The sequence below is a fragment of the Lissotriton vulgaris genome, chromosome 7 (assembly GCF_964263255.1).
Source record: "Lissotriton vulgaris chromosome 7, aLisVul1.2, whole genome shotgun sequence".
NCBI lineage: Eukaryota > Metazoa > Chordata > Amphibia > Caudata > Salamandridae > Lissotriton > Lissotriton vulgaris.
Genome location: NC_141695.1, coordinates 47,012,729 through 47,036,425, shown reverse-complemented (window position 1 = coordinate 47,036,425; position 23,697 = coordinate 47,012,729). Strand labels below are relative to the sequence as shown.

The window sequence follows — 23,697 nt, the reverse complement described above, 5'->3', positions numbered from 1 at the left end:
TCACTGACCATGTCATGAATGATGTAATATGTGACATCATCAGCAGTGGACTGCGGGTGCGCGATATATAGTTATTGCAACTAACTATATATGCGAATTTCTATGGTTTTGTGCGAGTAAATTAAGGTTTTGTAAATGCTAATCCCTAACTATATATGGTCTGTAACCAATGGTTTTTTCAGTGAATTTTCAAGGTTTTGTAAATGCAAATTCCTAACTATATATGGTCTATAACCTATGGTTTTTTCAGTGAATTTCATTGTTTTTTTAAAAGCTAATATCTATAGCTGTAAAATATATTCTTTATTACGTGACGTATCACGTAGCCACGTGAGACGCCTCATTACACGTTGCATAAACGTGACGTATCGTCTCTGCAGCGCAAACAAAACCCGTAACGTAAGCGCGCAAGAGCACGCTTACAGATATATATATATTTTTTTTAACCTTAATTAGACAAAATCCACACGTGCACATATCTTGAGGCCTTGCAAAGGCACATCAAGCAAACAGTCCCTACAATTTTGCCAAGTTTGGTGGAAATCTATTCCTTTAAATTTTATTTTACTGTTTCTCTTGGTTTTCCCCTTGTTACGCTTACCGGAACGCTACACGGTACGCAAACCGGACGCTCCAAAAACACAAGATGTCGGACTCCCGTTACGCTGCCGGTTAGCTGCCCGGTTGGCGTACTGGGAAGCGCCTCTACCACGAAAAATCGCAATTTTTTTTTCTTTTGCCCCGCGGGGCACTTTAATATCCCCCTCATCAATTCTAGGGGGTCAGGAGGGGTCTACCTTGCCCCCTTTCCTTCATTTCCCCCTTCGTTTTTCACCACCTCTTGTCTCTCGATCCTACCTATAGACAAGATGGCGGCCGCTCCGGATTGTTTACAATGTTGACAGCCAATCAGCTTCTCCTCAGACTCCCGTTACGCTGCCGGTTAGCTGCCCAGTTAGATGCCCGGTTCGCGTACCGGGACGCGCCTCTTCGGCGAAAAATCGCATTTTTTTTTTTTTTGCCCCGCGGGTCACTTTAATATCCCCCTCATCAATCCTAGGGGGTCAGAAGGGGTCTACCTTGCCCCCTTTCCTCCATTTCCCCCTTCGTTTTTCACCACCTCTTGTCTCTCGATCCTACCGAGAAACAAGATGGAGGCCACTCCAGACTGTTTGCAATGTTGACAGCCAATCAGCTTCTCCTCAGACTCCCGTTACGCTGCCGGTTAGCTGCCCGGTTCACGTACCGATTTGCGCCTCTACGACAAAAAATCGCAAATTTTTTTAAATTTTTTTTTGGCCCCGCGGGGCACTTTAATATCCCCCTCATCAATCCTAGGGGGTCAGAAGGGGTCTACCTTGCCCCATTTCCTTCATTTCCCCCTTCGTTTTGGCCTCCTCTTGTCTCTCGATCCTACCGAGAGACAAGATGGCGGCCGCTCCAGACTGTTTAGAATGTTGACAGACACCGGAGAGCCAATCAGCTTCGCTTCGCAGAGCTCCGTTACGCGAAAAGTACGCGAACTGGTACGCTATCCGGTACGCTGTCACGGATATATCTGTTTTTTCAAACGTTAATTTCTCAAAATCCACTGGAGCACATATATTGAGACCCAGCAAAGGCACATCGGGCTAACAGTCCCTACAATTTTGCCAAGTTTCGTGCAAAGCCATTCAGCCGTTCGAGCTAAAAGTGAGGCCAAACGCCCTATGGAAAAATGAATGGGAAAAACGCGTTTTGGGACCCCCCTTTTTTCTCGGTCCCCCCTTGACGGAACCCCCCCTCAGGGGCTGCTCAGAACCAGAATGTGCCATTTTCCTGAAAATTTCAGCCGATTCCGTCCACAAACGCCAACGTTATTAGACATAGAATTTTCAAAAGTTCCATAGAGAAAAAATCCTAACTATATATACCTACTGGCTATCGCCAGTAGGTAATATGGATGCAATTATTCTTTTATGATGTTTTTTATGACAAGATCCTGGCAGACATCTCAGAAGAGACTCTATCAAGAATTATTACACAGCAAATCTCCCCCTCGGTTTGTCGGAGGCAGTAACTAACATCTAAATAATTCTCTGCAAAGTTAATTTGACATTTTGTGTAACAAAATACCTATCTGTAGACTTTAATACAGAGTAGTAACAATCCACCCTGAAATGCCTGTTGATGCCAACATTTGCTTTACAGTCAATATGTCAAGCCTATTGTGTTTATTATAACTTTGCATAATAAACATATGAGACCTATGGCACCAGAAATATGTTTCCTTGTGAAACAATCAGGTCTGTAGTTGAGTATAAGGTTCAGGCATGCGGTCATAAAATAACAAAGTATGCACCATTAATCTTTGCAGAGCAAAATGCTATCTATCACCAATGGGCAAAACAAGGATATATGCCAATGGTTTTCACTGAGGTTAACCAGCACCAAAATGCTTTCCTATTACGGTAATCTGTGAGATTCCAGGCAACACAATACCAATCTGTAGGGTTTAATATAGTGTAATAACAGTCCGCACCTAAAAGCCCATTCACCTTAACTTATGCTTTTCACAGTCAACATAACCGGCCTATTGCATTTACTGTAACATTTCATCACAAACAATCAAGCCTTTAACCTTTTTTCATTGTCTTGTCAGCATATGCATCTCAGACCTACTGTGCTGATTCAAAAGCTGTCCCACAAGGCATTCCTCAGGAATACTGTAATATAATAAAAGATATGTACAAACTAAAAGTTGTCAAAACAATACAAAATCCATACATTAGAGCCAAATAAAGATTACCATAGTGCATATCGTCTATCCCCCTCCGTTGTTCAGGTGGGTCACCAGCACTAAAACTCTTGCCTTCGACACCGTCTGCCACCGCACCCTGATACAGCGCCTCAGCAATACTGGAATCCAAGGAGCGGCTCTGGAGTGGATCATCTCATTCCTCGCTGGAAGAACCCAGAGAGTCCGCCTCCCCCGTTCCGCTCCGCGGCCACCGAAGTCGTCTGCGGCATCCCGCAAGGATCCTCACTCAGCGCAACCCTCTTCAACATCTACATGAGCCCTCTCACTGCCATCACCCGCCGACACAACCAGAAACATCATCTCCTACGCCGAGGACACCGAGCTGTTCCTCTCCCTCACCAACGACCCCAAAACCACCAAAGCTAACCTCCAGGAAGGAATGAGAGACGTCGCAGAATGGATGAAGATCAGCCGCCTAAAACTGAACTCAGACAAGACGAAAGTCCTATTCTCGGACCATCTCCCTCCGCCTGGGATGACTCCTGGTGGCCCCCTGCCCTGGGCAACGCACCCAAACCAATGGACCACGCACACAACTTGGGCTTCATCCTGGACTCCTCCCTCACGATGACCAAGCAAGTGAATGCAGTCTCATCATCCTGCTTTAACACCCTGTGCATGCTCCGAAAGATCTTCCGATGAATCCCCACCGAAACCAGGAAGACGGTCACCCAGGCCCTCGTCATCAGCCGTCTGGATTATGGGAACACCCTCTACGCTGGAACCACAGCCAAACTCTAGAAAAGACTACAGCGCATTCAAACGCCTCAGCAAGACTTATCCTGGACATCCCTTGTCGCAGCCACATCTCTGCCCACCTGAAAGACCTGCACTGGCTCTCCGTCAACAAGAGGATCACGTTCAGACTCCTCACCCATGAACACAAGGATCTCCACAACACGGGCCCGAAGTACCTCAACAGCCGCCTTCGATCCGCCAGCCTCTCCCTCACCTCCGTCCCACGAATCCGGAAATCCACCATCGGAGGAAGATCCCCACTGACCTACGGCTGACCTGGGATCACCTCTCCTTCAGGAAACAACTCAAGACCTGGCTGTTCGAGCAACAGCTACCCCCCGCCCCTCAGTTCCTTGAGACCCTCGCAGGTGAGTAGCGCGCTATACAAATTCTTGTGATCGATTGATTGCATACTACAGTAATCTGCAAGATTCCATTTAACAAAATGCCAAGCTACATGCTTGAGCACAGTGTAATAGGCTTCCACCCTTAAAAGCTGTTTGACTTTAGCATTTACATTTTACGATAACACAATAAGGGCCTGATTAATTATGATGTCATCGGTTGGACCGCCGACAGCCCGTTGTTGGCATTCCAACCACCAACAGCCCTTTCAGTCTGACCAGCGTATTACGATACTGGTGTTTTGACCAACAGCTTTCGAACGCAACACCACCACCTCTGTCAAGATCATAAATCCTGACTGTGCAGTGGCCAGAAGTGTGTTTCTGAATGGAAGGGGTGCCAGGCTGGCACCGCCATTTGGACTTCTATATCCCTTTTCCCTCAAACTTAACATGTTGGGGATTCTGCCATGTGAAGATTATCAGAAGATATCGAGGGGCTCCAAACAGGGCCGCTGGGCATCGGAGCCAGGGGTAAAATGTGCCCCTCCACATTTCCACTGTGTGCCATACACAACATAGTGTATGCACGCAGTGCCGTGATAAGCTGAAGACACTGCACGGCTGCGGCATCTGCTGCAGCACTTTCCTTTGGTTTCGGCATGCTCCTGCTGTGGTCCCGCCAAGTTCTGACCACCATACTAGCAGTCTTATTGAAATTCGGCAGTCAGACTGCAGCGTTCTTATTGAGTGGTCTCCTGACAGCTACAATGACTTTCGGAGGTCTGACTGCCTGGCCTTGCATTGAGGCCCTACGTAAATAAACTGCTCTGTCATAAGGTTTCACAGTAAACAGATCACACCTATGGAATCTAACATAACTTTTCCTCCATGAACTGTTAAGGAAAACACTACAAATCCCAGGCCCATGTAAGTGCACAGAATCTCACAACCATCAGGGGTACATTTACAAAATATATGCATGCAATTGTAAGTGCATTTTTATGTAGTAATTTTTCAGATAACTTTAGGGTGGTGCGATAGCTCTGACTATAGGCCAGACAAAATTAGCAGAATTAAATTGAACAGAAAAAGTAGAACCTTTCTATAGACAAAACAATATGAAGAAGTCATAGAAAGACAACAACGTCATTTACAATCACCTGCCACTCAGACAACATAAGTGTTCACAGCTGCTTTTAGGATATTGGAGACGTCTGAAAAGATTTGGTAGCACCATTAAATACTATGTTCAGACAAATAGCTTTTTCAAATGTGGAAATGTCAGGGAAAAGCATATTTTGGCTTGTTAGAACCAGCAACAAACTTAAATCTTCTCTTTGGTTTAAGCAACGCAACTTAGGAGTTACGTCACTCTTGCGCCCGTTGCGTCGCACCAGGGTGGCCCCTAAACTTCACCTTATACTGGTAGTCGATATTTTGGCCAAGATGGTTAAACCTTGTTCTCAATATTCAGGCATTCAGCCGGATATATTTTGTAGTTGTAATTTTGATCACTGATTGACCAACATTATTTTAGCTACACTGTTGATACTTCTTTGGACATTTTATTAAATTATGTGAGCTGCAATATGGGTAGTACTTTGTATGATGCCAGCAGGTTTGAATTTCTTTTTCTCATGGGGACAGTTTCATGAACATCTATTTCAAATCTGAATGCTATTCTACATGCATGCTTCCTCCCCCTCAACCTTTATCCCTCAATCAATCAATCAGGGATTTATAGAGCACACTACTCATACATGAGGGTCTCAAGGCACTGCAGGGGTTGCCGAGCAGCACAAATGTCATCTAAAGACCCATGTCTTGAGGTCTTTTCTGAAGGTTTGTAGTGTAGGGCTTTGTCTGATGCTGAGGGGGAGTTTGTTCCAGGTATTGGCCCAAGGTAGGAGAAGGATCTGCTCCTGTTAGTCCCTCATTAGTATTTCTAGATTTTGCTAAATTTAAATGATGAGAACATATTTCAATCTGTACAAGATGTAACGCACTGGCTTTGGTCTGTAAGTCATCATTATCACTCTATTCCTCTGCCTTTGCTACTGCAAAATTACGTGACATTAGCCAAGCCTTGCATGTCAGATACTTTCTTTGTTTTTTCTTACTGTTTTTCAACACCAGGCTTCATGATGTTGCCCAACTCTCTGGTGTTAGTTTCATATGCCAAGTGCTAAAGGACAAATGATTTATGTCAGGCAGCTTTTAGAAAAACAAATACCTTTTTCTATTCAATATTTGAAATTACCCTCAAATCAAGATCTTTGCTGCAGTTGTACCTCATTATCTATTAACTTTAAATTGTTAAATGCATGCCTAATCTGTTCTCCATGAAAAATAGCACGTCTGCTTTCTAAAGGATGTCAGATTTGTCTTACCTCAATATATCTATAAACATTTAGTGTAACCAATATTTTTGGGCATTTTCTTATGCAGTGGGATTTTAGATCTATTAAGCTTTGTAATTGTAACATCAGTGTAGGTAAGCTTTCTAAGATGTTTAACCCTCATTTTGTAGTCGTAATAGTCTAACGTTTCCACTTTAGTCCACATATTGTTTGGATTATATTTGTATTACAAAATACAAAATACAAATAGACTTAAGGACATTCCCAATTCATATTTTATTATATATAAAATAAATTATTAGTTTGAAAGGATGTGTGTTCTACTTGTCAGATCAAACAGTTTCACTGCTTCAAAAAGTTCAGTTCAGCCCCATCTAAATCTGGCATAGAATAGACAAGTTTAATTTAGAAAAATTTGTAAAGTATTTAGCAGCACTGAAACAGTGCAATGTCAAAGCACAACTCAATGAATATCCCACAAGGAATTTCTAAAAAAAAAGAAAAATGTCATAAAATCCAGTATAGGAAACCCAACTACAAATGTTTTCAAATTTTAAGACAAAAAGCATAAAGAATATGTTAAGTATATTCAGAAATCTCCGTTCCACGATCTTGGCACAATTTCAGGCCAACCTCGATGGAGCAGAGGTCATTTACATCAAACTGATTGTCCAAGTCAAAGTGTTTACCCCTTTAGATTTTTTTGGAAGTTGAAAACTGCAGAGGGGCAAGGTTGAAGGGTATATCTGAGAAACTCCCTTCAAATCCAGAGAGCCTCTGAATGAGGTCCAACTGAAGCTGTTGGTTTTGACAAGAAAAGCTCTGAGCAGGAAAAGTAAATTTTTACAGGTGTGGAAGTCCTATTGTTAGGCAGGTTCCTTTTTGTGCCTTATCCCTGTCACAATTTCTGACTCCATACTTAATCTATTCTTCAGAACTCAAAATTGTCCTGTGTTGCAAGCCTGAAGCTGCTTCCAACAATGTTCTTCCAAATTCAGACACCTATGGTGTGAGGTCGTGTTTCAGCTCCAGAGGCCAAAGAGTCCAAAAATGTTCAAATCCACAACTTTGGCACTTTCTGATACTATTGCTCTTAGTCTCTTCTAATGCTCCCTGAATGTCAGGGACAGCACTTAGGGAACAGGAAAACATCCAGTTGGAGAAACCATTAGGAACCAGAATAGTTCCAGATGTAATTGCTCAAATAGTCACTCCTGGTAAAGGCATCTTGCATCTCTTATGTCCCTTTAGCAACATAGGAGGTCAGCCAACTACTTCTGGGAATCCAATTTCCAGGGAAAAGTAGAATCAGGTCCAGCCCTTCAGGACTCTTCAGTCCCTTTATAGTCTTTTATAGGTCCAGAAGGTATTTTGAAGTGCTGGGGTGGTATCTTTGTTCAATTGGTTAGCTACTGGGTGGAGGTGACTCCTTAACACTCCCTGAACAAGGGGTAAAACAGTCCCAAGGACAAACCTGTCCACTTATGTAGCACATCCTTTTTTCCTAACTGAAACCTATTCCACAGTCGACCATTCTCTATAAAATCCAAGGTAGAGAACCCCCATTTTACCTGGACAGAGCTTATGTGTACACCTATGCCCGTCTTTGGAATTTACTCCCTCATGACTTACGTCTTGAACCACAATATCTGCGCTTCAGGAAGCTGCTGAAAACACATCTTTTTCCCTAGCCTCCGTGCCCCCTCCTGTTTTGATCTCTCACCCTCCCTCTCTTTTGCTCTCAGCTCCCGGTCCTCAGCTCTGCTGAATTAGGGTTCTTTTAGCGCTGGGATACCTCCGGGTGACTATGCGCTTTATAAAAATAAATAATAATAATAATAATAATAATAATATGCATGTATTTAAGGTAATAAGTAGTTACTTGCCACTCAGATTCTCCAAACTGGTTCTTTGGCCACCTCTGTCCTCCACTAAAAGTGTAGCCAGCAGGCTAAAGTGTTTTTGAAATCAAAGGACTCCTCTTCTCCAAGATTCCCTTCTTAATAATCTATAAAAGTACAGGTCTCCCTTGGTCTCTTTGCAGTTAGTGAACTTCATGGATACTCTTAAACTGCCCTGTAGACTGAGTCATATTCCTCATCCGGAGCGATCTTGACAGGTCTAAGTCATTATCTAAGCCTAAGGGAAGTGTATCACATCTAGTTAAAACAGCTTTGAAAGGCCAGTCATAGGTAGGCCCATGCTAATTAGCACACAAGGATATCGGGCGGGGAAAGTATACCTTTTTAAAGGTTATTTTTTCTATATATTTACCAAAAATCTAACTTTGAATTGGATTTTCAATAAATATAAAGATCATCAGTTCTTCATGGAACCAGAAAGACTGTAACACATGCAAAATGCTCGAGCATGAGGACCTAGGTACTGCCCATATCCATATAGTGCGCAAGAATACGTAAACTGATTGCACATCTGAACCTGTGGAGTCAGCAAAAAGTAATCTGCACCTGTGCCTAATTCATGCTTCTGCCAGACAACACTGGGGTCTATATTTAATAGGGTCACCTGTGCGGTGAGAGCACACTGTAGTGTATTCTCAGCCCAAGTGATATCTGCATTGCAGGTTGAGTTGGAGAGTGGTAACATTTCTGGTTTGCCTTGTGTGCTATTAGTGGTACAGATTTGTTAATGATCTTTTGCATCTCCCTACAGATATATGATAAACAGTTTAAACTCATGGCGTAGTGCTGGCAAAATGTCCAAAGTTATCCTCTAGAATGTGCAGTGCTTTTTTACAGACAAATGTACCATCTCTGATGGTTGTAAATATATCTGCAGCCAGAACCCAACCAGACTACACCTAAGAAGTACCAAAAAGTAAAATCAAGGCAGAAGACCTGTTCAATCCATGCTCTCACCATCTGGAACAACATCCCCATATCTATCAGGACCACGTCAATGCTGCTCCTAATTAAGAAAGGGTTGGAGATTCACCTCTTTAAAACACACCATATCACAATGCCTTTATCATCCACAACCCAGTGTGCTCTCCTATCACTCATTGATCTTATGCTGGTATTTGACTCTGATGCCTTTCGGCTAGGTTTCTGCAATAGAAGTACTATATACATACTTACATGCATTCATACATACAGACATATATCAATACATACATGCAATTGGTAACGTGAATCTGATAGCAAAGAAATGCAGGCTCAATGCAGCCTTCTGTGGAAAACAGCAGAATTATCTTGGAATGCAACTTGCAAAGTGGACGGACCAGTGTCCGTCAGGATGGTGAAGAACATTACCTCTGCCACCCTGAGGGTATTCAGTCTGCCAAAATTAGAGATGGTCATTGGCTCTGGGGTCATCGATATAGATTGAAAAGAACCACTGTTACTATGGTTCCTCGCAATGTACTAAATGATTGGTGTACACTGCAATTGATTTTGATGGACATACTCCAAATCGTGTGACTTGTGTTTGTTTTTCAAAAAGAAACTACCAAAGTGGTGCCTGGGAGTTTTCTCCGAGGGTGTGGCGGTCATTATTGTTTTTATTTTTCTATTCTTCACCTGCAAGTTTCCATTGTATGCATACGTTTTATAAATATTTGTTTGCAAAGGTTTTTACAAAATGAAAAATGTGTCAGCCTGCACTGTCCACTTCAATCCTTAATGTAGCAGTCAAATTATTGTATGCAGCTTAGTTGACACACACATCTAGAACATACAGCAATTCATAGTGCCCAGTCAGGAGTGCAATGCAGTACCTTTATTGAAAATGCATAGACATATAAACCAGCTCTGCAAAATTCCACAGGTCCCCAGAGTCCATTGTTTCCACCATTTGTAACTGATATAATACTAGAGTGTATTCTGCCCTCTGTACAGCCGTATATGATGAGAAATGGAATCAAGTTAATCACTTGCAGCATTGTGGATGCCTACAAATTTCTGTAGAAAAAGGCAAAGTTATTAACACATGAGACGAAAATATATCTTTAATACTTTTCAATCTTGAATCCAATACATAGTAAATTGATCCTTAGTAGAATACACACTGGCATGGTGATGAGTGAGCTGTCCAAGATACCACCAACACACCCTTATGCCTCCTCCTTGTCCTCATGTGGTCATTGTTTTCTTTGTATCCCAAAGAAGAGCAATCAGTTTGATATTTGATATGTATTTTTAAAGAGCATGATACATGTTTGAAGGCATCTTGGCACCAGCTTCTGCACTATAAAGGGAATTCTGCATTTAAAGAGTTACCACAGCTACATTGGTAGTGGGAATAGCAATGTGTCAAGCTATTTCCTAAAAATCTTCAGTTTTGGCTGGCTTCTCAGTTCCCCGGGAAGTATGTTCCAAAGCTAGCAATTAGAATGTACAAAACGTCTGCCACTCTATTTATCAAGACATCATGACACTGTAATAACTGTTCTACTTTAGTCCATTCCCTAACAAGTGGGATGTGAAGGTAAGAGAGGGTTCGTTGACCCATAAATTCATTCCTATGTACTCCATCCTAAACTCTTTGGAGGATTTTACAGTTTTGAGTCAGTGGTTAACGAGGACGTTTATACATTTCAAACAAGAGTTTCCAACAGCACACTAATGTCAAAGGTCAAGAACATTTAGGTCAGGAGTACATGTTAGAATAGAAGTCCAGTATGTATAATTTCAAGACACTTGCCTATTGCTTATATATCCTTACTTCCCCTTACTCTTTGCTTTGTCTTGCACATGGTTGCTGGAGGTTAGTGCACCTTCATTTAGAAATATGTCATGTGTAGAGTTGTTTTGAGTAATATGTCAGTTCAATGATGCTTTGAATGCTCTTGGTGTTTTTGAAGTCTCATTGATGCACTTATGTGTTGTCTCGATCTAAAAGACTTTCAGCAAGTAAATATTTTGCATAACTTAGTAAGACGTTGCTCCTAAGCAATACACCTATAATTCTAAGCACTGGAAATAGATTACTATTATCCTGCTAAATGATACTTACTCAGTTTCTTGTCAATAAAGGCTACAACGCTGAATTAGTCTTGCTGAAACTAAAAGTCTTGGCTTTCTTCTCACAGTAAGTATAAAAAATGAGGAATAATAGTTTTATTCATAGTCCATAATTTAAAATCATTATATGTAAACACCTAACATCAGACTTTGAAATGTATTGTACTAAAACATGCTATTAAATACAATAAAATAATGACATTCAATAATATAGCAACATTTATAAAGCGCATTGCTGTTCCTTCTGAAATGATCCTGGAAGCAGTAAGTGACAAAACCCGAAGTCACGAGATGCAATTCTCCAGATTTGTGTGCCGGCCAAGTTTAAGCTTGCACCAGTCTGTGTCTGCCTCCCCACAGCTTAAGTCGTTGGTTAAACTTCAGCAGTGAGGTTTCAGGCACGGGTCATCCCGCATTTGCTTGTGCTCCAGTGGGCTCTCCCGCAATGGAGGGCATCAACAACAACCGCTCCCAACGCAGCTTGGGCTGCGAGGCAGTGCTGTAGGATGGAATTGAGGCCTTGGTGAGAGACCTTTCTCCTATGATCTGGCTCACTCTGGTTCATACTACCCCTCTCCCCCTGCTGCTGAAACTGATGCTGTCTGGTCCAAGTGGGTGGAACCGGAGGAGTGCGGCTAGTGAACCGTTGTGGATCCTGGGTGTCATGACCTGGGAAAAAGGGCACTAGAACCCTGTACCTGACTGGTGGGGTGGAACGAGAACCGGACACTACTTCCAGTCATGGAAGTGGGTAGGAACTGAGACTATGAGGGAAAGGAGATGAGAGCACATGTGGAGCAAGAAGCAGCGCTAACAAGTATACAAATAAAATAATCATAAATACTCCTACCTGACTCCTGTGTGTTCATGCCAAGAAGAACACAACAACTGGCTATAAAGGAGGGTTTTAGAGGATGACGCTTGTGCCCTGGTCCCTTGTGATCGAGAAATGGAGTCAGGAGCCCGCCCTGGTCCGTCGGCGAAAGAAAGAAGAAGAATCGCCGCAAGACACTCGCTATCCGTTGGAACGACGAAGCGGAGCCAGGAGCCCACCCTGGTCCGAGTGCGGAAGAAGGAAGGAACGACACAGGAAATGACCTCGGCCGCAGTGGAAGAGCGGTAAGAGTCCCTGACCTGCATTGAGTGGTGCACCCATCTGTGTGTGCAGCGTCGCGAGCGCAAGCTGAAGAGGTGCACCCAGTATCTGCTGAAGAAGTGACACCTGCTGCATTAAAGACAGTGCGGTGCAAATTAAACAAAATATCGCGCAAGGACAGCGAACATCTTGGGGCCAGGTGGGAGCAGCAAATCAGAATCCCTAAAGGTCCGGCAGCCATTTTAGGGTCAGGTGAAAACACCGGAAGCCCCGCAATCATGCAAGACTTGTGCGACCATCTTATGGTTATTCAAATCAAGCCAATAAGCAGCACGGGGGGCCCGGCGGCCATTTTTATGTCAGACAAAATTAAGAAAATGAAGAAAAGCCTCAAATAAAGGGAATTAAAAGAAATAAAGTAAATAAAAAGTAAATATACAACAGAGAAAAAAAAAGCAGAAATAAAAGTATATAGAACACAAGAAAAGAAGAAAAGCAAAACAAAAGCGACAAATAGATAAGAAGTATGCATCGTCACAGTGGCACCAAGAAAAAGAAGTACGCTATCACAAGATTTGCCAAACAATGGTTGAACACATAAATGACAAGAACGGCACGCAAGCAGTATTCCACAGGCCCCTTCTGTTCAATTTATCTGAACAACAAATAGGTATCAGATGGAAATTGTGGATTCGCAAGTTCGAAAGATACATGCGTGCCACAGACGTCGTATAAGCCAAGCACATGGGTCTATTTTTAAACCTCGTAGGGGATGAAGTCGAAGCCTTGCTAGTACCATTCCCTCAGGATCAAACAACAACATACAAGGCACTGACCAAGTGCCTCACTGACAAGTTTGACCTGCAAAGAAACATTGATTTTGAAAGATGCACCTTCATCATCATGTGCCAAAAAGCAGAGGATTCCCTTGATGACTTTGCAACACGACTGCGCAAATTGGTCACATACTGCGAATCTGACAAGTTTGACAACGAAAAAGTGATCCGACCACACATCATTGAAGGCTGTCAGTCCGTGGAGTTCCCCACACGAATTCTGAACCGACCTTATTGGAGAAAATTCTGATCATGGCCCGGGCGGAAGTGAGAGCCAACACACACGCAAAACAGATGGCACTCGGAAAGGAAAGAAGAAGAGAATAAGCCAATTGAACGACCGGAAGCAACCGGAAGAAAGAAAATACAGAGCAACTGCCAAGAAAACCTCATGAAAGAACGTGTTATAGATGCAGACTGGAGTTTCCACACGTCGGCACCCCCCCTGATATGCAACAGGGACAACCATTCCACAAGCGCCTGCATGGGCGCATAATTCAATAGTGAGAGAGGAAGACTCTGAAGACCACGGACGGCAAACGACAGATATGCAAGACACATAGAAACATCAAATCACAGTTCTTCAGCTGAGTCAGAAGTAGAAGCAGTACAAGAGAATGTGAAATGACTATACCTTATGTCCGATGCCCCTGGGAATTCAGAGTGCGAGAGGGCATTCCTCTAATGGAGGAACATCAGGTAAAGTAAACAGGACTGTAGACATTGATGTGGGAAGACACAGCACACGATTCGTGCTGGACAGCAGTGCCACATGCAACATATTGAGCACATCAGAATACGATAAGATGAAAATAAAACCACGCTTAACTGGACCACATCCTTTCTCTCAAGCAGAACCCAGAGAGTCCGCCTCCCACCCTTCCAATCCGAACCCAGCGTCATCCACCAGGGCTCATCTCTCATGCCGACGCTGTTCAAAATCTACATGGCTCCCCTCGCACAAGTTGCCTGCCACCACAACCTCAACATCATCTCCTACGCCGATGACACCCAGATCATCCTCTCCCACACCAAGGACCCACACACCTCCAAAAACAACCTCCACAAGGGAATGAAGGCCGTCGCCGTCTGGATGAGGAGCAGCCGTCTGAAGCTGAGCGCGGACAAGACAGAAGTCCTCATTCTCGAACCCACCCCCTCAGCCTGGGATGACTCCTGGTGGCCAACCACACTGGGAACAGCACCAACACCCACCAACCATGCAAGCACCTTAGGATTCGTCCTCGACTCCTCCCTCTCCATGTCCAAGCAGGTCAACACCATCTCCTCCTCCTGCTACAACACCCTCCGCATGGTTCGCAGGATCTACAAGTGGATCCCGACTGAAATAAGAAGAACGGTGACACAGGCCCTCGTCAGCAGCAGACTGGACTACGGCATTGCACTCTACGCTGGAATCCCAGTCAAACACCTACAATGACTACAACGCAACCAGAACGCCTCCGCCCAACTGATCGTCAATGTCCCCTGCAGCAGCCACATCACCCCCTACCTGAGAGACCTTCACTGGCTCCCCATCGACAAGATGATCTTCTTCAAGCTCCTCACCCACGCACACAAAGCACTCCAGAACGCCAGACCACCCTACCTGAACAGCAGACTCAGCTTCCACACCCCCACCAACCAGCTCCGCTCCTCCAGCCTCCCTCTCGCCGCTATCCCCCGCATCCAACATATGACCTACGGCAGCAGATCCTTCTCCTACCTCGCCACCAAGACCTGGTACACCCTCCCTACCCACATACGGCAGACCCAAGACCTACTCGCCTTTAGAAGACTCCTCAAGGGTGAATGTATAACATTGTTCTACATTCTGTCCATCAACTGTTGTTTTTGCATTTGTCTCCCCGAGTGGGATGGGTATGCTCAGACGTGAGTCCCATTCTCTCCACACCACTGGAGTCAAGCTATCCTAGCTGAAGACGGCTGATAGCCAGAAACCGGTCCTAGGATGCTTGATTCTGGCCCAGGAAAGACATGGCTTGGCAGTTGGGGCTGGACTGTTCCCATGGGTCAAGCCTGATTTGCATATGGCCATGTCTGAACTGGGGTGGTGTGGAGTGTAAAATAAAACAATAGATTTAGGCCCAGATCTCTGTACTGGGGTGAAAGTATGACATTGTTCTGCATTCTGTCCATCAACTTTTGTTTTTGCATTTGTCACCCCGAGTGTGATGGGTATGCTCAGACGTGAGTCCCATGCTCTCCACACCACTGGAGCCAAGCTATCCTGGCTGAAGGCGGCTGATAGCCAGAAACCAGTCCTAGGATGCTTGATTCCGGTCCAGGAAAGACATGGCTTGGCAGTTCAGGCTGGACTGTTCCCATAGGGACACAGGGTCAACCCTGATTTGAAATTGGCCATGTCTGAACTGGGGTGGTGTGGAGTGCAAAAAAACAATGGATTTAGGCCCAGCTCTCTGTACTGGGGTAAATGTATGATATTGTTCTGCATTCTGTCCATCAACTGTTGTTTTTGCATTCCTCAAGACCTGGCTCTTCGAACAGTAGTAGAACCCCTCCTCCCCTCAGCGCCTTGAGACCTTCATGGGTAAGTAGTGCGCATTACAAGTACTCTGATTGATTGATTGATTGATAACTATCACCATCCACTCGTGGTGTATTTACCTGAGGCTCAAGGAAACCAGTGATCAACATGGGGAAGTTTACAGAGACACTGATGTACAAAAGACCGGTCAAGCAAAGAAGAAATACATATACTATGGGGCGACAATACAGCACCATGCCTGCTGAGCAATGTCACAGCACAGGTAATGGGTCTCCTCACAATGACGTACCACATGTCAGAGAAACAAAACATCTTGCGAGATTATCCAGCAATACTACAAGGACTAGGAAAACTAAAAGGACAGCAGATAACACTGCCCTTCAATGAAGCAGTAAATCCTCTGGCTCAGCATCACCGATGAGTGCCGATATGCCTGCAGCCACAGGTAGAAAAGGAAAGCCTGTGGAGCCAAGACATTATAGAGCCTGTGGACTGGCTGACCCCATGGGTGTCACCAATAGTGGCGGTAATAAAGAAGAACACTTCTAAAATTTGCAAATGTGTAGACATGACGATATCAAACACAGCAATTGAAAGGGAAAGACACCTTGAACCTCACCTAAATGACATGATCCGTGCCTCACTGGCGCCTGCCGGTTTTTAAAGCTGGACCTGTGTATTGGGTACCATCAGCTGGAGCTTGACCCACAGTCAAGGTACATTGGATCATTGACATAATATTGTCGACCATAATATCGAGTTCCAAAAATATTGGCGATTAAATATCGACTACAATTATATCGACATCCAATACTTAATTAAGAAACTACAAAAATATCGACTACAAATTATCGACTAAAATTTTTATCGAAATTAACAATAGCGAAAGACAAAATATAGAATAAACAAATATAGAATCTTAAAAAAATAAACAGTACACAACAAAAATTTTGATAACAAATATATAGGAGACACTAATATCGAAAATTATGTTATATCGACACTATAAAAATACCTAAAACATTTTAAATACAATACATCTAGATATTTCAAATATATAACACACTCCAAAAGATATATAATACAAATAATAAACATTGATTCTAAAACATCTAAAAAAAACATTTTAACCACATATCATCCGAACATTGCAGTGAATTTAAAAATAAACATAAAACTTTTAACATAGAGTTGCTAAATATCATTACATTTATTTTAAATAGAACAAAGAACAAACCAGGTTTACTGCAGAAGTCTTAAATCTCTAAAATTCCAACAACACCAAACAAATCTATTAAATTGAAAAAATTCAAACCAACCAATAACAATCTCCCACTCTTACATCATCCAATCAAATGAAGCAACTAATCAAATACACAGTATAAAAGGATTATTTTCCTAATGCTATTTCCTGCTTCGAACTCTAAAAAAAGAAGAAGGTGACACTCTGACAAGCTGTTTCCTGAGAAAACTACTTTACCAGACAAGACTTCTACAGAAATAATTGAAGTAAGTTAAACAAATTTGTAAAAGAAACAAAAGTATTAGGCTAAAAGTTCTACTATTCATCTAAACTGTTTAAATAACATGCATTTCTTTCCTTTTACATTTCTTCTACAGACATCTCCAAAACACAGCAATAAACCTTTAACAGATTATTTACTACAAAATTCTAATTGTAAGTATATTTAAATGCTTTCTAACACACCAACTGCATAAATACACATTGTATGTTCATTCTATCTTCTTAACAGAAATATTGAATACATCAAAAAATTACTCCATCAAAGTTAAAGACTCCACAAAACAAAAAAGTACGTATATTTTTAAAATTATTTAATAACCCTAAAATCCTAAATCCAAAACAGCTTCCCCCTACAAACCTCTCAATATTTTTTAAAAGAGTAGAATAACCAAGTTTTTTTAATTTCTACCAACAGAAATAAAACAACAAAATAGAAGAGAAACCTTGAAAACAGCTTTTCAACATCTCAAATTACAACAAGAAATACATGTAAGTATACTCATTGAAATATGAATGCACTTAAAAGATGTATAGCAGCATTTTAACTTAACATTTCTTTCTTTCTAATCTCTCTCCTAGCACAACCAATATAAACATGACTGTAGGTGCTGAGTTTGGTATGTCACAAAAGAATAAACTATTATTATGTTCTATGGGGTATGTATATACTCAAGAAAAACAGTCAGAACGTAAAGTATTTTGGAAATGTAGCAAATACTACTCTAACAAATGCTATGGTAGAGCTACAACTGAAGAAGCTAATGTATTATCTACCAAGGAACACAATCACCCCCTAACGTAACTGAAATTGATGTTAGAGATGCCCTTAAAAGCATAAAAGAAGCTAGTACAGGGACTGACAAACCGACAACTCAAATATTAAAAGAGTAACTCTTAAAAGTTCCTCAACATGCTTCTGGGCAACTACCCTCAATTTACTCCCTAAACCGAACAATTGCAAGGCAAAAAAGAGTCACAACAACTACTCAACCTAACCCAAAAACGTTTGAAGAAGTTGTCATTCCCCCAGAACTGAGTATAACTCACAATAAGGAACCATTCTTACTATTTGACAACAAATGCCCTACAAACCGAATTATAATGTTTGCTACTGCAAACAATTTAAGAAAATTACAAGACTGCCAACACTGGATGATGGATGGGACTTTTGAAACATGTCCCAAACCATTTTACCAGCTCTTCAGCATACATGGACTGTATCACCATTCTAATATCTCATTAATGTACTGTTTATTGCCCAACAAACAACAAAATACATACACAGAAGACCTAAATACAATAAAACAGGAGACAAATAATTTTTTTTCACAGAAAATAATTATTGATTTCGAAATAGCAATGATCAATAGTATATTAAAAACTTTTCCACACACAGCAATACAAGGGTGTTACTACCATTTTAATCAAAGCATTTGGAGACACCTACAAAAATCGACATTAAGCATACAGTATGCTACAGACAGCAGTTTTGCATACCAAATAAAAAAATGTATTGCCCTATCCTATGTCCCTGTTACAGACGTAGCAGAACATTAGAACATACTAATCGATAGCCCATATTTTAAAAAAATGAAGATACACTAGCACCACTCCTCGACTACTTTGAGGACACATGTGTGGGAAGGCTACATCGATCTGGCTATAGACGCCAAACTAAATTTCACATAGCTTGGTGGAATGTATATTTAAGTGCACTCAATCAAGAAGCTAAAACTAACAACAGTGTTGAAGGATGGCACAATGCATTTCAAGCTACCACTATCAGAGGGAAACCTACTGTCCAAAAACTAATCGAAGCTTTACAAAAAGAACAAAGCTACCAAGAGCTACGCATACAACAATCAGTAACCCAAATAGTACGTAAACTAACTAAACAGACTAAACAAATGTTTAGACTTTTCCAAAGCCAAGTCACCTTATATCCTTCTACACGAGGCCTAGAATACCTATCCCTAATAGCCAAAAGCCTACTGTGAATTATGTACACACAAATAACAGTACTCTATTTTATTTATACAAAATCTGATAAGTAGCATAAAAATATTATATTATAACAAATATTCTATAGTTGTCATACACATTTATGTTTTTTTTTTTAAAAACAGGATGTAGACAATTAAGCAATATTTCCTATAATATAAAAATAATAATAATAATAACAATAGCATTTCCCACCCAAATGAAATAAAAATAATAAACTTACAATTCATGTTGCTGAAAAAGACAAAATCCAACCACTTGTAATCCATGTTCTCCACTGGTAATCCATTCCAATTCCATTTTGTGGGAACCCAAAAAAAACCGAAAACAAGTAAAATAGTAAAAAAACGCTCCAGGAAATCCCGATAAAAAAAGTGTGGTAACCTCATTATTTAAAGTAACATACACACACTTTTAGTAAAACAAAACGCATGATCTTCTCCAAATCCAAATCGATACCCTTAAAAACCCGAAAAGTAGTTTTAAAATAGAAGAATAGCTCCAGGAAAGCCCGACAAAATAAAGTGTGGAAACTTTTTTTTTAAAAAGTAACATACACACACTTTTGTTAAAAAAAAACGCATGATCTTCTCATAATCCAATTCAATTCCCTTAAAAACCCGAAAAATAGTTAAAAAAGTGTAAAAATAGCTCCATGAAACCACCAGAAAAGGAAAGAGAGTATAAAAACATTAATTCAAGAAACTAATGCACTCTTCTTTCCCCCCAAAAAATGCCTCCTTCTCCGGAACGAAACGGCGGAATCCCGTTACCTGTAAAAATATGAAACACAAAACCACCCCCACAAAAGCCCCCAAATATTACAAAATACAGATAAACATTATTATAAAACATTTCCATCAACATATGTTTAAATCAAGCACAGAAAATACACTAGGCCTCAAACACTCACTACACTTCCGTAAAACAACTAACACCTAAAACATACCAAAACTGTGACAAAAAACCTAGAGTAATACTACACACCTCCAAAATACACTCAAACACTACTACTCTCTAACATATAGTACTTAAAAATAACCTTACCTTTCCCAACGCGACGCAGCATCCAACCGCTAGCTTCTCCAGTCCGGAATGAAGCTAAATAACCTTACTCGGTAAAAAAATAGTCCCATTTACACAATAATAGAAACTTAAACATATTAAATACAATGTTCTAAGTAAAAATAAAATATACTACTAAACTTAAAATAGTATACATTTATTTCTATCACTTACAAAAATAATTGTAGATAAATTATCCTTAGGAACTTAATAATAATTAATAAAAATGTATTGCTAATTATTATTAATACTTCATTTAATATATAAACAGTGTAATAAATACATAGAACAAATACAACTTGAGTTTATATATAAATGACAAGTTACTATACAATTATGTAACATTTGTAAAATAATAACAACAATAAATAGGAACTATTACTTTTTATTATTATTAATCATATGTATGTATAAAAATTGTGAATAAATACAGAACCTAATTTGCACTTGATTCAATATTATCCAACATGTTTATGTTATGTGTTAAAATATGTAATAATTAAATAACCTATGTAAATTAATAATAATAAATACTATTATATATTAATTATTATTATTAATAATTGTATCTATGTATGTAAATAATTTTAAAATACAAATCAAACATTGTACCTCATTGTACAAAATATTTTCTTTTTTCTATTGTATTAAAAATTGCTTTTTAATTGAATACCCTTAGTATATACTTTACAATAATTAATTACAAATATTAATTGTTATTAAGAACATTGTATTGAATATGTATTAATGTTATTACAAATATATTTTGCATGTCAATTTAGAAAATATTTAATCCAATTGAAGCAAGATGGCGGCTACTGCAGCCGTGTGAGGAGCTGCGTGTGTTTCCAAAGGAGATCTGTCCTGGCGCGAGAGAGGCGTTTTGCTGCTGCCGACTGTTTTGTGGAGCTGAGAGGCGTGACGAGGTTTTCTTTCCGCGGCGCCGAGGAGAAAGAAGAAAAAAGAAAGGAGAAGGATCGGCTGACCCTTCTGTATGCTACGTGAGCCGCTGGTCCAGGCTGCCGGATTGTGCTGACCGCTTTCCCTGCCGGCTGGTGGGGGAGCCTGAGTGCTTTTCGAGCGCCCGCGGCATTCTCAACCGCGGCGCTCGTAGGTTGGAGTCAGCGGTGGGACCGGGCAGACTGAGCTGCGGAACTGCTGTGGAGCTGCTGTTGAGTGTTTGGAGAAAGCAACTCGGGACGTCTGTTGCTACATTGTTATATTGCGGATATTTGTGGATACTTAGTTGACAACACTATTTCAAGGAGGATTCGAAGGATTTGGACGGTGCTTTTGGCCGCTGTATGGACGCGATTAAGGCGTTTACTGACAGTACTTGCTCAAGCAACTGTAGCAGCTCGCAATTGTAGCAACTTTCTTCCTCCTGCTGCGTGCTCAATCTTCTACACCTTTGGTGAGTGAGGAATACACTTTTTTCTTGAGTTTGCTATACTGTGGAACTAGCTGCACTTAGGAAATTACTTTTTTTTGGCAGTTAGCAGTTAGCAAAGCCCAGAAAAAGATCGTACTTTTTAGAGTGCACTGGGAAAAAGATTTCTCTCGTATTAGAATACTCAACATGGCTCCCAAAGGCAGAGTTACAAAAAAGAACGCCTCTAATTTAGCCAATTCTACAAATACCTCAAGTTCTGCAAATGTTGCAAACAGTACCACAGCAGTAGATCTGGAACTTCGTAATTTACAGTCTAATGGGGTTTTAAAAGAGCCCACAATACCTGAGCTATTTAAGAAAAAACCTACGACTACCCTTAATAAAAGCTCTACAACTGAAGCGACCCCTGCAAGGGCTACTGAACGCTCTAACCCTGATAAATCCAATTTGAACCAACCATCTAAAATTCATACTGGCTCAGCTGGAGTTAACTCTAATGTCAATGGAGATGGTGTAAGGGGGGGAGGTAACAACGATGACGCAGTATCAGAGCTTTGACTTGCGGTAGAGGGAGTTAGAGTCTCACCCAGACCAAATGACTCACAACAACAACATGATGCAGAATCGGTAGAGTCTGGGGGCCAATTCTTTTCTATGTCTGATCTATCTGTTGCTTCAGAAGGTGATACGGAGGAGGAACTCCTCAGCGAAGAACACTCTCAGGTCAAAGATTGGGCGGAGGAGTGTAATCAAATTACAGAGGAAGATATGCTAGGTCCTGACTTTCTAACCAATGAAGGAGTTTCAAACACAGTCCGCAAGGTCATAGAGGGAAAATCTAAGGAGAAAATAACAGTTATGGATCAACCTCAATGGGATGGGGCCGGTGCTAATAATAATGAAGCTGATTATGAAAGTTCTGAGACTCCTGAGTTACTAGAAGAGTCTGAGGAGATCACCTTAAAATCTATATACAAGCTACAGGCCTCAATGTATCGTATGATATTAACTCATAGAGAAGAAACCAAGGCGGAAGGTCTTCGGACTCAGGGAGCAGTTCGAAAACTTCAAAATGTAGTACGACGTCTGGCCAGGTCTAGCACGGATACTAACTTGAGAGTGCAAGAGACGGAAACGCGTATTTCAGCAGTAGAAGATGAGCTAACGCTACATAAGAACTCAATCAAAGATCTGGATAGCACCAGGCAAGACGTGGACTGGAAGCTAACTGATTTAGAGAATCGCGCTCGACGTAATAACCTGCGCGTCCTGGGAATTGGAGAAAAATCTGAAGGGAAAGACACTCGACGCTTTGTAATAGACTTGTTTGCGGATGCCTTTCAGGATCTCACTGGATGGGACTGGGATAAGGAGATTATAAGAGCTCATCGGTTTCCATTTAACCAAAAGACAGACCAGGAAGGCAGGAACAAATATCCAAGAGCTATTCTCATTTGTGTGCAGAATTATCTTCTCCGTGAGATTCTGTATGACTTGGCAAGACCTTCGAAACCCAGAAAAGGCTTGGGGCATGAATTTTTTGTGAGACCAGATTTTTGTGCTGCAACTGTCCAACAACGTTGGAGACTAAAACAGTTGATGGCACCAATGCAAGCTAAGGGGGGGTCAAACCTTCCTAATTAATCCTGCTAAACTCAAAGTTGTCCATAAAGGAAGAACTATATTTTTTGTATCAGAGATAAAAGCTCAACAATACTTAGAGACTATGTAGTAAAATGCTATAGGAACAAAGCTATGTTCAATCGGTGGTGATCCAGTCACTCCGAAAAGGCAGATCCTCTTAGTAGTATTGGGCTTAGATACTTTTTGATCTTTCTTCTTTTTTTTTTTTTTTTCGTATTGTATTTTCTTTGGCTACTTTTACCAGGAGGGTCTGATCCGGGGGGAACTCACAGCTGATACTCACATTCCATCAATGAGGGCATTAGCCCTTACGCTTCGGGTGGGGGGGTGGTGTGGGAAGGGAGGGGTGGGGGGGAACAACGGGGTGGGAGGGTGGGAAG

General features: G+C 41.3%; 1 protein-coding gene across 1 annotated transcript in view; it reads right to left on the bottom strand.

The window, feature by feature from the left end:
- The window catches only part of LOC147700684 (vitelline membrane outer layer protein 1-like), a 199,941-nt gene extending 189,795 nt beyond the window's left edge, over positions 1–10,146 (bottom strand). The window contains exons 1-2 of the mRNA XM_086929180.1: positions 9,982–10,146; positions 6,006–6,070 (exon numbers count right to left, since the gene is read on the bottom strand). Coding sequence (XP_086785306.1) covers positions 6,006–6,070; positions 9,982–10,146 — 230 coding nt within the window. The remainder of the gene's footprint in view (positions 1–6,005; positions 6,071–9,981) is intronic.
- Positions 10,147–23,697: the final 13,551 nt, after the last annotated feature.